This window comes from Octopus bimaculoides, chromosome 25, assembly GCF_046866305.1.
Source record: "Octopus bimaculoides isolate indiv1 chromosome 25, ASM4686630v1, whole genome shotgun sequence".
In the NCBI taxonomy this organism is placed as follows: Eukaryota; Metazoa; Mollusca; class Cephalopoda; order Octopoda; family Octopodidae; genus Octopus; species Octopus bimaculoides.
In genome coordinates this window covers 19,582,349-19,598,707 of record NC_142952.1, presented here as the reverse complement: position 1 = coordinate 19,598,707, position 16,359 = coordinate 19,582,349, and the positions used below count along the sequence as shown (strand labels likewise).

Genomic DNA, 16,359 nt, shown 5'->3' with positions numbered 1-16,359 from the left:
AAAATTAACTTACCAGCAAGTTGAGAAGAATTATCTTCTTGGAAACTCTGACTAGATTCCAATACTTGATTAACACATTCAACATTAACAACAGCTGCAACTTCATCATTCATTTCCTCCTCATCATACACAACAGTTTTCTGGGAATCATCAGCTGAAAATAATAATAATCATAAAAATAAAATCTAACCATTGTACACAGGTATGTTTTTGACATCAGAACTTTTAGCAGATAAATTCACACACACACACATATATATATATATATATATATATATATATATATATATATATATATATATATATATATATATATATATATATATATATATATATATATATATATATATATATATATATATATATATATATATATACATATATATATATATATACATATACATATATATATATACCAGAGTAAGCACATAAATGCAATACAAAACAGAAAAATTAGTGCTCGAATACCAGAGGTAGAGCAATATGCTTTATTAAAAAGCAGCAAAAATATATCACAAAAACTGTTACTCAGAGTTTCACATTCCTGTTCATCATACAGTTTTGTTTAGAATGGAACTGTTCCATAAATGATAATGTATGTATATACACACACACACACACACACACATATATATATATATATATATATATATATATATACACAGAGAGAGAGAGAGAGAGAGAGAGAGATTGTAGTTTCAAGTATAAAAATGGTGTCATTAATATTTTCTTCCCTTACATCCAGTAACTTAGCTGTTTGGCAAATAGAAAATGATACAATATGCACCAGATTGAAAGATGTGTTGAGGTTGATATGATCAACTATGCACCGGGGGGGGGGGGGCTCCCTGGACAGTGTTACAAGGATGACTGTAGTTTTAGGTCTCACATCCACTGCTTCACGATGTGACTCAGTCCTATGACTGGAACGGGTGATAATAGAAATAGGTGTAGATGAATTTTTCACTGTTTACTTATTGATTTATTGATTGGTAAAAAACCGATCAGTTGCTCAGAGTTAACATAATTATTATGTAACTGAAATAGAAATCCAGCTTTTGAAATGCATCTTTGGTTTGTGTGAAGAATGTCAGATTGCCATAAAAGAGAAGGATGGACCATTTAGGAAATACGGTTCTTGTTGCTTAGCCCTGACTGTCTCCAGTCAAGCAGATCAATGACCAAAAGCATTCCAACCACGACTGTCTCTATTTTCAAGCAGTATTTCTAAGACTTCACTATCACATATGTCCTTTAAATTTTAAGATGATTGATATGATTTAGCTACTCTTTTTAGCAGATTGAGCCACTGCTTCAGGAAATATGATAGTTTGGGTTCTGAGTCATGATCATGAGTAAAATGGATGTAGTAACAGTACAGGTTTTAACCCTTTACCATTTAAACTGGCCATATGCAGCCAAAATATTCTACCTGCTTTATGTTGAAACTGGTCAGATCTAGCCTGTCACACCAACCCTACAATGTCATTCTAAAAAATTAATAGCTACCTCATCAAAATTACAAAGCTACAAGATAATGCACGATTAATTCAAATGGGTTAAATAATATTGGGTCTGTAGTTTAACCCTTTATCATTTAAGCCGGCTTTTTATTTGGCTCAAATATTCTACTGGTTTTATGTTAACACAGGCCTCTCACACCTATCCTACAATATTATTCCAAAAATAAAGGAACCACATCATCAAAATCTCAAAGCTACAATGCATTGCATGATTAATTCAAAACTGTGAACAAAGAAATATGAATGCTAAAGGGTTAATGCAGCAGAATGTGAGTGGTTGAAGGTTTCCTAAGCATCTGTTCAATGATGTAGTAGAGGGGTATGAAATGTTTTGGCACAGCCATTCTGGCATTACTGATTCAATACTGACTTGTTTGACATCAGAACTTTTAATGTTTCCTTCATTCTCAACTCCCCTCTCCGTTTATTTGTTATTTCTTTATTGCCCACAAGGGGCTAAACATAGAGAGGACAGACAAAGGGATTAAGTCAATTACATCGACCCCAGTGCGTAACTGGTACTTAATTTATTGACCCCGAAAGGATGAAAGGCGAAGTTGACCTTGGCGGAATTTGAACTCAGAACGTAAAGACAGACGAAATACCACTAAGCATTTCGCCCAGCGTGCTAACGATTCTGCCAGCTCACCTCCTTCGTTTATTTGTGTGAGAAGAGGGAACGTGTTCACGTCAATAATGTTTGATTAATAAATTGTAATGTCTTTCTCTCGCTCTCCCTCTCTCTGTATTCTTTTATTCTTTTACATGTTTCGGGTCTTTAGACTGCAGCCATGCTGGGGCACCACCATGAAGAATTTTCAGTCAGACAAATCAACTCCAGGACTTATTTTTTAAAGCCTGGTACTTAATGTATCAGTCTCTTTAGCCAAACTGCTAAGTTACAGGGACATAACAAACCAACACCAGTTGTCAAGTGGTGGTAAAGGACAAACACACACATAAATACGATGGGCTTCCTTCAGTTTCTGTCAAGCAAATCCACTTGACCAAGGTGCCATGCAATGGAATTGTATGTGGAACCATGTGGTTAGGAAGCAAGCTTCATGCCACACATGTTTGTGTATGTATTTCCCTCCTGTGCCAAAACAGGTTTAATATCCAGTCATGCTGTGCCAAATTGACAGCATCCAAACAATCACACTCAATCACATCATTCAAGAAGTATAGACATGACAACAAGCGCAGGCGTCACAGATTGACAAAAAGCTGTATGCTGAAATTAATGAATGTAGACTGATTGCCATCACACAAGTGATGTGACGTGAGTGCACATGAATTATGTGCATGAGAGAAGAGGACATGCATGTTGTTAGTTGACTATCATTAAAAGTAAGTTGCAAATGTAGTGGGCAATGAAAGTCAGCATGATAGCTAGCTACTGACATGTACACATGAGTGGTGGCACGTAAAAAGCACCCACTACACTCTCGGAGTGGTTGGCGTCAGGAAGGGCATCCAGCTGTAGAAACTCTGCCAGATCAGATTGGAGTCTGGTGTAGCCATATGGTTCGCCAGTGTCCAGTCAAATCGTCCAACCCATGCTAGCATGGAAAGCGGACGTTAAATGATAATGATGATGATGATGAATCATTAACATATAATGAAACTAAATGTGAGAATGCCTTTAGTTTAAGTAGTAAGTTTGTAAGAAATTCTGGCACTCCTTTGCTTATAATGACAAGGGTTCCGGTTGATCCGATCAACGGAACAGCTCACTTGTGAAATTAACGAGCAAGTGACTGAGCAATCCACAGACACGTGGACCCCTAACGTAGTTCTCAAGGAGATTCAGCGTCACACTAAGTGTCACAAGGCTGGCCCTTTGAAATATAGGTACCACACATTTTTGACAGCTGAGTGAACTAGAACAACATAAAACAAAGTGGCTTGCTCAAGGACAGAATGCAATGCCGGGAATCAAAGTCATGACCATACCATCATGAGCCTAATACCCTAACCACTAAGCTGTGCTCCACATTCTTGGTAAAGGTATTGTTGATGCTAAGGGCAATAATTTTATCCTCAATGTTTCAAAGATATAAATGATTACAGGCGTCGGTACAGAAAAAAAATTCTAATGGATATTACATTTGCAGAACATGTTCTGATCATAACTGATGAGAACATTAAAACGGTGTGATAGGTTTCTGCATGGTATTTATTATCATCATAAGGGCACAAGGGTGGTTGTGTGGTTAAGAACTTTGCTTCCCAACCACATGGTTTTCGGTTCAGTCCAACTGTGTGGCACCCTGAACAAGTGTCTTCTACTATACCTTCCTGCTAACCAAAACCTTGTGAGTAAATATGGTAGATGGAAACTGAAAGAAGCCAATTGTGAGTTGTTGTTTTTTTTTGGGGGGGGGGGGCGGTATGAAGCTTGCTTCCCAACCACGTTTTCAGGTTCAGTCCCACAGTATGGCATCTTGGGCAGGTGTTTTCTACTACAGCCTCAGACTGACCAAAGATTTGTGGGTGGATTTGGTAGGCAGGAAACTGAAAGAAACTCATCATATGTGTGTGTGTGTGTCTTTGCCCACCACCAATACTTGACAACTGGTGTTGGTTTATTTACATCTCTGTAACTTAGCACTTTGACAAAATGAGACCGATAGAATAAGTACCAGGCTTAACAGAAAAACAGTTAAGTTCTTCAAGGTGGTGCCCCAGCATGGCTGCATTTGGATGACTGAAACAAGTAAAAGACAATATATATAGAGAAGGAATGGATGTGGTCGAGATGCCACATTCTGATAGAAAATGAGGTGTGTGTTAAGACAAATTGCCATAGAATGAAAGCTGAATCAAGTACCTTGTACTTCCAAATAGTTATCAGCTAGCTTTGAAGTGGACATGGTGTCTATTTGTGTTTCATTTCAGTAAGACTTTATACAATACTGGTATTAAAGTTGGAACTTCTCACCATTCTACCAAATGTGTAGCTCACAAAACTGTCAATAAAACTATGTAATTCTTGCAAAGAAGAGAATAATGATTAAAAAGAAGACAAAAACTTACTGTCATCAGTGAAAGAATGAGACTCCACAAGAGAAGCTGGATATACAGAGTCTAGACTAGATTTGGCTCCATCCTGAGAATGTGTCGTGTGTTGACTGGGGGAATAAAACAGAAATACGTATAAATAGATAAATAAATAAAACAACACTGATGGAAAAAAACTACTGTGTATATAGGCACATGCATGGCCGTGTGGTAAGAAGCTTGCTTCTCAACCACATGGTTCTGGGTTCAGTCCACCATGTGGCACCTTAGGTAGGTGTCTTCTACTATAGCCTCAGGCTAACCAAAGTCTTGACCAGATTTGGTAGACGTAAACTGGAAGAATCCCATTGTGTGTGTGCATGTATATGTGTTTGTTTGTCCCCACTATCGCTTGATAAACATTATTGGTATGTTTACATCCCTGTAACTCAGTGGTTCGGCAAAAGAGACTGATATAATAAGTACCAGACTTAAGTAAGTACTGGGACTGATGCATTTGACTACAAAAAAAATTCAAGGTAATGCTCCAGTATGGCCACAGCTTAATGACTGAAACAAGTAAAGTGTAGAAGGTAAAAGGTATATGATTAAATAAGCGAGCTTTGGTGGGCAGGCATTGATGATGCAGGGGTAAGAAGTTTGCTTCACAACCACACAATTTTCAGTTCAATCCCATTGCCCAGCACCCTGGACAGCTATCTACCATTGCCTTGTGTTAGCCAAAACCACAGGAGTTAAAATTTGATTGGTGAAATTTGAAGCCAGTCTGAAGGACTGTTCCTGAGAAGTAAATATAATCAGCCACTTGGCTTGACCCCACCATCTGGTCCTTGGGTGCCTCTTGCAAAGGCCCCTGCACTGTGAGCATTCGAACCAGTCTCTGATCTTTTATCTTTTACTTGTTTCACTCATTAGACTGCAGCCATACTGGGATACTCCCTCGAAGTTTTAGTCAAATGAATCGGCCCCAGAACTTATTTTTTAAGCCTCATACTTTATCAGTCTCTTTGGCCAAACTGCTAAGTTACGGGGATACAAACACACACACACACACACACATATATATATATATCTATATGTATGTATGTATGTATGTATGTATGTATATATATATATATATATATATATATATATATATGCACACACACAATGGTCTTCTTTCAGTTTCTGTCAACTAAATCCACTTACAAGGTTTTAGTCAGCCCAAGGCTATAGAAGACACTTGCCCAAGGTGGCATGCAGTGGGAGTGAACCTGAAACCATGTAGTTGGGAAGCGAGCTTCTTACCACACAGCCATATCTGCACTTGAGGATAATTCTCATCTTCCCAGCAAACTGTTTCAGAATCCCTAAAAAAAGGTCATAGGTACAGTCTTTCCTCCTCTGATTAGGTCAGGATGTACAAGTAAACATGCAGGATGTATAGCAACAAACAACTTACCCATACATTTGATGGAATTGTATAATTTTCTGTAAACGGTTCTTGAGTGCTTCTTCACAAGGTGAGGAGATGAGATTTTCCCTTTCTGTCAAAAAAAACCCCCAAAAAACATGAATTATTAACGTATGAATAAATGAATAATTCAGTGACATAATTATTTAATATGCACATACTCATTGAATAAATAAAGGTAGGGTTTTATGTTATTTATAGCAAAGCTATAAACATTGTCTGATCTGTGCAAAATGGTGTTATACGGTTTCATGCTTCAGTCAGACCCCTGCCAGCATGGGAACAAAGAAAAAAAAAAAAGACAGGTGCAAGCATGGCTGTGTGGTAAGAAGTTTGCTTCTCAACCACATGGTTCCAGGTTTACTTGCACAACATGGCATCTTAGGCAAGTTTCTTCTACTATAACTTTGAGCTGACAAAAGCCTTGAGTGTGGATCTGGTAAGCAGAAACTGAAAGAAGCCCACTGTGTGTGTGTGTGTGTGTGTGTTTGTCTCCCACTGCTGTTTGACAACTAATGAGTGTTTGCTTACATCCCTGTAACTAAGCAGTTCAGCAAAAAGATTCTGATAGAATAAGTACCAGGCTTGAGTCGATTCGTTTGACTAAAAATTGAAGGCAAGACCCAGCTTCCTAATGACTAAAACAAGTAAAAGCTAAAAGATAAACAAACATATAGTGAAGGGATTGAAGAAATTCTAGTGAATACCTCAGTCAGCACTTCATTGCAATATAACTTCAGGATCTGAAGAGAATGGTGGAGGGGTTAACTCTTCCATTAATTAACTAATTTTGCATTGAAGCCATTCTATAGCAAGGAAACAATTCCTAAGGCCATTTGAAACGTTTGTAACAGTGAATAAAGTTATATAAAAACATAACACTCCATTCTTTGTTTGCTATATATCTGTTAATTCACCAGGAGTGGAAGTTTGAAGAGAACTCTTATCCTTATGGTTTTTTTGTTTAAAAACCTTTGTGATCAACACATGCAAAAACGTCTGCTTCAAAGCTCATGCTTTTCTTTCTGGTTCTCATGGTAATATTATTATAAATGTCCTAAACTCCATACAAGTGAAAAGTGATTTTTATATATTGGGTCATCCCATAAATAATGCGGTTTATTTTAAATATTTCTTTCACTTTTTAAAATTAAGATTAAAGTTCTTTTTTAATCGAAAATATACTCTCCTTCATTTTCTACAATGCTCTTCTATCTATCCGGTAGTCTTGCAAGACCCTCTTCCAAAATTCACTTGTCTATAACAAAAAATACTCCTTTAGTACTATTCTGACCTCGTCTAAAGAATTCACATTTTTTCCATCTAAATGATTTTGTTCCATCAGGGTTTGCAATCCTCATTGAGCTCTACAGATCTTTCAGGACATGGTTCGTCTTCTAGGCTGTAGTTTCCAGCTCCGAATTTCTGGAACACCGTTGGCACAGGCTTACGCTTATTGTCCGATCCCCATATACTGTATTAATATTCCTTGCACTTTCCGTTGCATTATTGCTTTTATTGAACTCATAAAGCAAAATATGTTCCTTTGCCATTTCCATTATAGCTTTGAAAAAATAACTGTTAAAATCGAACTGCACTCTTCAGAACTTGCACTAAGAATAAGGACAAGGTAAAATTACTACCTGCTTTTATAGCAAGTTGATGCAGATAGTTTACCCCATCTCCACCTGACTTTTAGTTCATGCAATTGAAAAAACCATATTATTTACGGGATGACCCAATATACATATATATATAAAAAGGTAAATACCCCCTTTGGTTACGAATAACCATGGGATTGCACCGAGAAAGTTTCCCTCCATGGTTTTATGGAAGGCCAGCAGTCACCCATGCATACCAGCCTCTCCTCTCCATGCCACCAACGTTATCCAAGGGAAAGTCAAATGCTAATACAGCTTGGCAACAGTGAAGTCGCAACTCATTTTTACAGCTGAGCGAACTGGAGCAATGTGAACTAAAGTGTCTTGCTCAAGAACACAACCCAGAGCCCAGTTCAGTAATTGAACTCACTACCCCATGATTGTGAGCTTGATGCTCTAACCACTGAGCCATGTGCCTTCACACACACACATTATATGTCTCCGTATTCTTTCTGTTGAAGAGCGTAGCTCGAAACGTCAAAGACTTTCCGTATTCCCGAGCGTCATACTAATATATACTTTTGTTCTTTACACCACCTGTCCTCGTCTGTTGTTATTATTTGTATATTCTCCCATATATATATATATATATATATATATATATATATATATGCTCTACGTAAATATATTTGTGTGTGTGTGTGTGTGTGTGTGTATATAATTATAAATCTATATAATTTTTATCTGTATGGTTTCTAATTACATGCTGGCCACTGATATTATCGCTATTTTATAATAATTTTATCCTTTTATATATGTATGAATGTGAATTTAGTGTACAAGTAGGAGTCCACCAAAGATCGGTTCTTAGCCCTCTCTTGTCTATCTTAGTCCTCCAAACAACAACAGAGAAATTTTTAAGACTGGCTGCCGTTGGGAGCTCTTCTATGCTGCTGAGCTTGTTATAGATGAATCACTACCTGAACTGGAGAGGAAATTTCAGGTGGGGAAGCAAGGTCCAGAATTTAGGGCCTTAGAGTTAATTTAACGAAGACCAAAGTAGGAAAACTGACAAATCTCAAATCCTTTCAGGAGATGGCCCTGTTCAATATGTAGAATGAGTGTTGGCAGAAACTCCATACAGTGTACCCAGTACAAGCTATGGACACATAAGAGGTGCAGTGGTGTCATAAGAAAGTTGACAGAGAAAGTAGTCTTTGTGTGTAGCAGATGTGTAGGTACAATAAACACTAAGAAGGTATAATGAATAGACTTTCCCAGATGTCCAGTGGGGATCCTTAGAAGTAGTAGACAGCTTGTTACCAAGGCAACCAAATTAGCAGTGAAGGAAGTTCTGTGAGTGTAGTTGCTAGAATAAGAAAAGGCTGGGCTAAGTTCAGAGAGCTACAACCACGTGGAAGCACCCGTATCAGTGCTAAATAAAAATACCCATGCTGGTGCCATGTAACAAACACCCACTACACTTTGTGAAGTAGTTGGCATTATGAAGGATTTACAGCTGTGAAAACCATGCCACAGCAGACAAACAGAACTTAGTAGTTCTCCAGTTGGCTAGTTTGTGTAAAACTGTCCAACCCATGCCAGCATGAAACGTAGCTTTAAATGATGTTGATGATGATATATGCGTGTGAAGCCTAATTACATTTATCTGTATCACTTCTCCTCTCTCTTATACATACATACATATATATGAAGGTGCATGGCTCAGTGGTTAGAGCGTCAAGCTTACGATTGTGAGGTTGTGAATTCGAATCCCGGACTGAGCTATGTGTTGTGTTCTTGAGCAAGACACTTTATTTCACGTTGCTCCGAAATGAATTGTGACGTCACAGGTGCCAAGCTGTATCGGCCCCTTTGCCTTTCCCTTGGGTAACACTGGTGGCATGGAGAGGGGAGGCCGATATGCATAGGCGACTGCTGGTCTTCCATAAACAACCTTGCCCGGACTTGTGCCTCAGTGAGTAACTTTCTAGGTGCAATCCCATGGTCAGTCATGACCGAAGGGGGTCTCAAAAAAAAAAATATATATATATTGTAGATAGATAGATAGATAAACTGTTGATGTCCAAATTTTATACACTAATTCTTTTTGGGAATAATTGTTCTTGAAGCACATCAAGCTCCAAAGAATACCTTGTAAATATTGGATATCAAAAGTTTTTCAAACTAATATTTAAATGTTATTCTTTATAGCTGTAAGTGGTGTGCTTTGAAAACGGTTACTCCACAAAAAATATTATATATGTATATATCAATCATAAAAAGGCAGGAGATATAACCACTTGTCATCCATAGGATTACAACCATTTCACAGCCTCCATCATGTAATAATAATTTCAGTGAATAATGAATTATGTTTACATGTCTGCACTATTATGCATGCTACACATAATACAATACAATTGTAAATATACAAATCAATGCTGATAAAGAAAGCTAGCTTATCAGATCACCGGAACATCTTGATTACAACACTGAGAGTTGAAACATAGGTGTAACCATGATGTTCTGGTGATTTGATGAGCTAGCTTTTTTTTTTACCTGCATTTGATTTGCAATTATAAAATTGTATTGTATAAGGAGATAACAGAGGACCAAGATATGTAGAGCATTGTTGTACTCAAGAAGATTCAGCCACCACAACAGAATTGATATCCTAAAACCAAGGAACCATGGAAAAAACACTGGTGCCTTGTAAAAAGAACTTGGCACACTCTGTAAAGTGGTTGGCATTAGGAGGGGCATCCAACTCTAGAAACCAAGCCCAAACAGCCTATGGAACCTGGTGTGGTCCCTGGCCATGCCAGCTCCTGTCAAGCCATGCAACCATACCAGCATGGAAAATGGACATTAAATGTTGGTGATGATAATGATATAGCATGCATATTTAGTGCAGACATGTAAACATTATAATACACTGAAATTATATGAAGGCTGTGAAAATGGTTGTAATATCAAGGAGATGAAGTGGTTAAATATATATATATTCACCTTTCAGACCTCCTGACTTTTTATGGCTTATATATTCCTGATGAAATAATCTCATCAATCAGATCTGGATTTCAGCTGCATAAAACTCTGCATTATGCTCCTCCATATTGAATTATTATGTGGTCTGTTAGCCGAGTCCACTAGAGGTCCTTTCTGTGATAGCTACACAATACCATGAATCCATATATTGCACATGTGTATGTATGCATGTATGTGTGTGTATAAATATATATATATATATATCTACACACACACACACACACACACTCTATTATATGTACAACCTCAATTTTTATTCCATTCTTCACCACAACTGCCCGATGAACGGGAATGTGAAGCTTTGAGTAGCAGTTTTTTTGTGATGCTTTTGTGATGTTTTAACAATAAAGCATATTACTCTATCTCCAGTATTCGAGTACTATTTTTTTCCACCTTGTTTCACATTTATGTGCTTACTCGGGGATATATATACATATTCAATTTGCTTCTGCTTCTTACCTTGGGACTGACTTAGCCCACACTGAGAAGATAAACCTTTCAGTCGCCGCCGTTCTTTTTCATCGTTCCACAGCGCAGTTAAACCTGGATTAACACCAATGTTATCTGAAATATATATTTCAATATATGAATAAATAAATAAATTTTTAAAAATACCAATTCCCAACCTTTCCCTCATTGTTATGTAATTAACACTAAACAATCTATTCTTTATAATCCTAATAACAGTACACATGTAATCAGCCCTAAACAGTGATGAAAGATATTGCTTAGCCCCAGGTCAACAATAATCCAGTAGACATTTCAGCTTAACCCTTTAGCATTCAGATTACTTTGTCAAATGTAATTCTTATTTATTCACACTGCTTTGAATTAATCATGCAATAATCATGTAATTTCAAGATTTAAAAAAAAAGAATTTAAAAAAAAAAAAAAATCTAATTAATTTTTCAGATGAAGCCAACAAAGGAACATCTATGAGGTTGCTACAACAGGCTACAAATAACAGCCAAATCTCTCTCATTGGATAAATATTGTCCTAAATCATGTCTTAAAAATATAAGACAGGATGGCCATGGTTGAACCAGCTTTGATCATATGCTTGCTTGATCAACAGAGACCAACAATATTTCCAGATAAGTAGTAGTAGTAAACTGCAAACTGATCTGACTTACCATTAACATCAAGTCTATTCAATATATCAGCAGCTACGATATCCACCTCTAGTTCACAAGTACTCATTCTCTCAAGATCTTCATCTAATAACATTTCACTGGAAAATAACAAAGGGCAGTTCATGAAGAAAAAAAAAAAGTTAATAATTCAATAAGTACAAAATACATAAATCACAATAGCATAACAATTTTACTCATTTAGTTTTAGCTTTCTTTTTGTTTAATGAGTAAAAAAAAAAACCTATGGAAAGTAATAATTAAAAACATTACCATACCAATGATACGATAAAGAGGGGAAAAATATCCACGTAATATTAGGTATGACTTTAAACTCTATTTGGTAGTGTGGCCCTGGTTTAGGAGATCCAGTGTTTGAGGAGTGTGGAACCACATATTAGCTACTATTGATCCCAGTTCTATTCTCACCTGCAGTAGTAGTACTTGTCAGGATCCCAGCTATGGTTTGAATAGCATGTAACCACCTAAGTCAAGGTACACTGAAATCATAGGATGCAGCATGGTGGATCTGAACAATTTTGACAGATGAACTTATTGAATCAATGGCAAATATCATTTTGATACTGAGTAGATGAACAGAAAACAAACTGTCAATGGCCAGCACTGAGTTCAGTCAGTAAACAACTGTTACCATCTGTAGTTGTGGTATGTGCAGATGAGATAGACTTTTACTCGGTCAGTTATGACAATGAGTGTTTCAGTTGATCCATGAAATTAATGTGGAAGTGGCTGAACACTCCACAGAAACACATACCCTTAATGTAGTTCTCAGGGAGATTCAGCATGACACACCAAATGTGACAAAGTACAGTTCATTTTTGTCAGCTGAGTGGAGTGGAGCAACGTGAAGTAAAGTGTCTTGTTCAGGACACAACGTACTGCCAGGAATCAAACTCACAATCTTACAATCGTGAGCTGAGCACCCTAAACACTAAGCCATGCACCTTTACATGACTAGCTCATCTGTTGGCTATATACCTCCTCCTGCCCCTTCTGTCTCTCTCCTTCTCCCTAAAAGCCACAACAGTTTCAGTTCCACCCAATATGCTGACTTCTGCTTCCCTAATGTAAGCAGAAGACACCAACGCTCTTACTGCACTTTTATCATACTTCCTTATAAGCTATAAAAACAAAACCGAATAGCACAGATAGAAAGTCCTTATGTAAAGCATGAGAGTAACAGGAGTTTAATATGAGAATGAAACATAGATAGGAAGATAACAAGTGTATGTGGTGGTGGTGGGGGGGGGGGGGTAGATAAGGTTAATATGAAAGAGAGTGAAAGGAAGGGGCACAGACAAAAAAAAAAAAAAAAAATCCATTTACCTTGACACAGTTGAATCATTCCACCTGAAATGATTAATGTCATTGTTGAGCCAGGATTGAGAATTGGGTACATCAGGGGATTTCTGATCAGCAGATGGTGTTTTATTATGCTTATTGATCAATTCCACATTTGATTTGTCTGAAAATATGGAAAGGACAAATAAAATAAGGAAAGAGAGAAAAAAAAAAAAAAAAAAAAAAAAAAAAAACACATTACGAACAAACTATAATGTAATCATAAACAAATACAATCATATTCCCAAAGGAGTTGATACTTATTTTTCAGTTTTCCCATTAATGTTTATTATTATTATTATTAAGGTGATGAGCTAGCAGAATTGTTAGCATGCTGAGCAAAATGCTTAGTGGTATTTCATGTCTTCTGAGTTCAAATTCCACTGTCTACTTTGCCTTTCATTATTTTGGGGTCAGTGTCACTGAATTTGCCCCACCCATATAGCAGAAACGATAATCATTATTATTATTAAGGCAGTGAGCTGGCAGAATCGTTAGCACACTGGGCAAAATGCTTAGCATCATTTCGTCCATCGTTATATCCTGAGTTCAAATACTGCCACAGTTGACTTTGTCTTTAATCCATTTGGGGTTGATAAAATACCAGTTGAACACTGGGGTTGATGTAATCAATTAGCTCCCTCTCACTAAAATTGCTGGCCTTGTGCCAAAATTTGAAACCATTAGTATTATTATAGTTGTTCCAGTAGTCTTATTGATATAGCATATATACACTGCACAGCTGAGTTCTGTTGCCTAAATATTTTTCAATGATGCCAGCACTGGACTGGGATATATCTGCAACAGGACTTTACAACTGGATGTTACTGCTGCTCCCAACTCTCACTCGTTGTTCAAGCAGGGGAGGGGGCCCATCACTGAATGTCCGTTTTCCATGCTGGCATGGGTTGGACAGTTTAGTTAGAGCTGGCAAGCAGCACCAGATTCCAGTCATGTTATGGCTTGGTTTTTACAGGCTGGATGCTCTTCCTAATGCCAACCACTTTACGTAGTGTACTGGGTGCCTTTTACATGACATCAGCACACATTTTCATAATTTGAGAAAATATTTTATTCTGTGTCTTTGACATGGCTTCAAGGATATTTAAATAACATGAGTACTAACAAATATTAAATATCAAATTACATGGTGCTAAATATTAAATTTAATTATGAAATATTGCACTGAGAGCAATAGTGCATGAAATTGGAGGCATCACAGGTAATTTCCAGTAACAGGTTGTGATGGTGAATGTGTTACTGTGAGTTCAAAAGGTCCTGAAGCTTTCCTGCAATGTAAGTTTATACTCCAAAACCAGAACATGAAGTTTCAGCTTACCTTTAGTTTGGCGCCGCCGAAATTTGACATGGTTAACATTCAGCAAATTCATACCATAAAGATTGTAATCAATAAACATCTGAAAAATAAAATTTATGAACGCTTCTTGAGAGAGAGGCATAAATAAAATCATTATAGACAAGTCATGGGAATAGAAAATTTCTTTATCAATAACAATAATATTGACAGACATGGGTAGCTGTAGCAGGGGGAAAAAGAATTGTTTTCTATCTTTGATGAATGGCTTGGCCTAAAACATCAAAAAGTTCTTTCAATACCTACTTTAAAAAAGCTGAGTAGGTTGATAGTAGAAAGAGCATGGCAGCTGTAAAGGCAACTGACCCAACATGTAACTTACTTATGCAAGAATAGAAAAACTGACGGGAAGATAAAAAATTACATCATCACTATTTTAATGTCTACTTTTCCATGCTTGCATGGGTTGAACAAAGTTCGTTAAGGCAGATTTTCTACAGTCAAATACCATTCCTGTTGCCATAACTGTTTCCAAGTAAGTTAATATTTCCCCATGGCCAGACATGTTTGGAAATGAATGATGTTTATTTACAATAACTACACAATGTCAAAACAACAAAACACACATACACTTCAGTTTCCACATACCAAATTCACTCACAAGGTTTTGGTCAACCCAGAGATATAGTAGAAGACACTTGACCAAGGTGCAATGCAGTGGGACTGAACCCGAAACCATGTGGTTTTGAAGCAAACTTCTTAACCACACAACCACGCCTGTGCTTAAACAATAATTAAAAAATAATACCATAACTGGTATATATGAGGTGTAACTCATTTTTGAATGTTTGTGTATTAGAAAGGTGTGCTGAGGACAGGTGAAAGGTGAGGCATCCAATAGGTGAGAGTTTAGTGCTGAGGCCACTGTTAAGCTATGACCACCAGATCTTTATATTGATGTCAAAGTTTGGGGTTATGATTGTAATTGCACTTTTTAAGATAGTGGAGAAAAGCTTGTTGCCACACAGGCAGATAAAATGATAACTAACATAGAAGTTACAGTTCTGGCCCCTCACTCATTAAATATATGCCACTTCAAAATCTAAATGATTACAGAGCCTTATATTTACAGGGGTTGGACAAAATAATGGAAACACCTAGCATCATAACTTTGAAATATCTATAAAACTGTCAAAAGCTTGTTTATTTTTTGATTTATTATTAGTGATGCTTAATATGTTTAGCTAAAATTGCTGTTTCTTTTCAGATATCATAAGAAAAAGGTAATTAAAATTCATTAAAATGACACATCTATCGGACTTTCAAAGAGGTTAAATTGTTGGTACTTGTACGGCAGGTGCTAACGTAACGAAAACGGCCAAAATGTTTGGTGTATCAAGAAGTACTGTCTCGAAAGAAATGACAGCCTTTGAGAAAGAGGGAAAAACCTCGTAGAAACGAAACTCAGAGAAAGCAAAACTTTCAGATAGGGACCGTCAGACTCTTACACAAATTGTTAGAAAGGATCACAAAAGTACAGTTCCCAAAATTACTGCAGAGCTTAATGACGACCTCAAGAACCCAGTTTCCACAAAAACTGCTCGCCAGGAGCTGCACAAAGCTGAATTTTATGGGAGAGCTGCAATCAGAAAACCACTACTTTTGAAAACAAACATTGCAAAGTGTTTAGAGTGGAGTAAAAACCTACAGAATTGGTCCCTAGAGCAGTGGAAGAATGTTATTTTCTCAGACGAGTCTTCCTTTACACTATTTCCGACCACCAGCTGAGTATACATGATATGACAGCCAAAAGAAGCATTTGACCCAGACTTCCTTCTTCCAACAGTTAAACATGGAGGAGGATCTGTGATGTTCGGGGGGCTATATCCTGGAAATCTGC

The 16,359-nt window shown here is 37.0% G+C and overlaps 1 protein-coding gene across 1 annotated transcript in view; it reads right to left on the bottom strand.

The window, feature by feature from the left end:
* LOC106878644 (uncharacterized) overlaps window positions 1-16,359 on the bottom strand; it is a 122,998-nt gene that overhangs the window by 17,421 nt on the left and 89,218 nt on the right. Inside the window, exons 6-12 of the mRNA XM_089341806.1 lie at window positions 14,484-14,562; window positions 13,130-13,268; window positions 11,786-11,883; window positions 11,112-11,216; window positions 5,989-6,073; window positions 4,563-4,657; window positions 14-154 (exon numbers count right to left, since the gene is read on the bottom strand). Of these exons, the coding sequence (XP_089197932.1) occupies window positions 14-154; window positions 4,563-4,657; window positions 5,989-6,073; window positions 11,112-11,216; window positions 11,786-11,883; window positions 13,130-13,268; window positions 14,484-14,562 (742 nt within the window). The remainder of the gene's footprint in view (window positions 1-13; window positions 155-4,562; window positions 4,658-5,988; window positions 6,074-11,111; window positions 11,217-11,785; window positions 11,884-13,129; window positions 13,269-14,483; window positions 14,563-16,359) is intronic.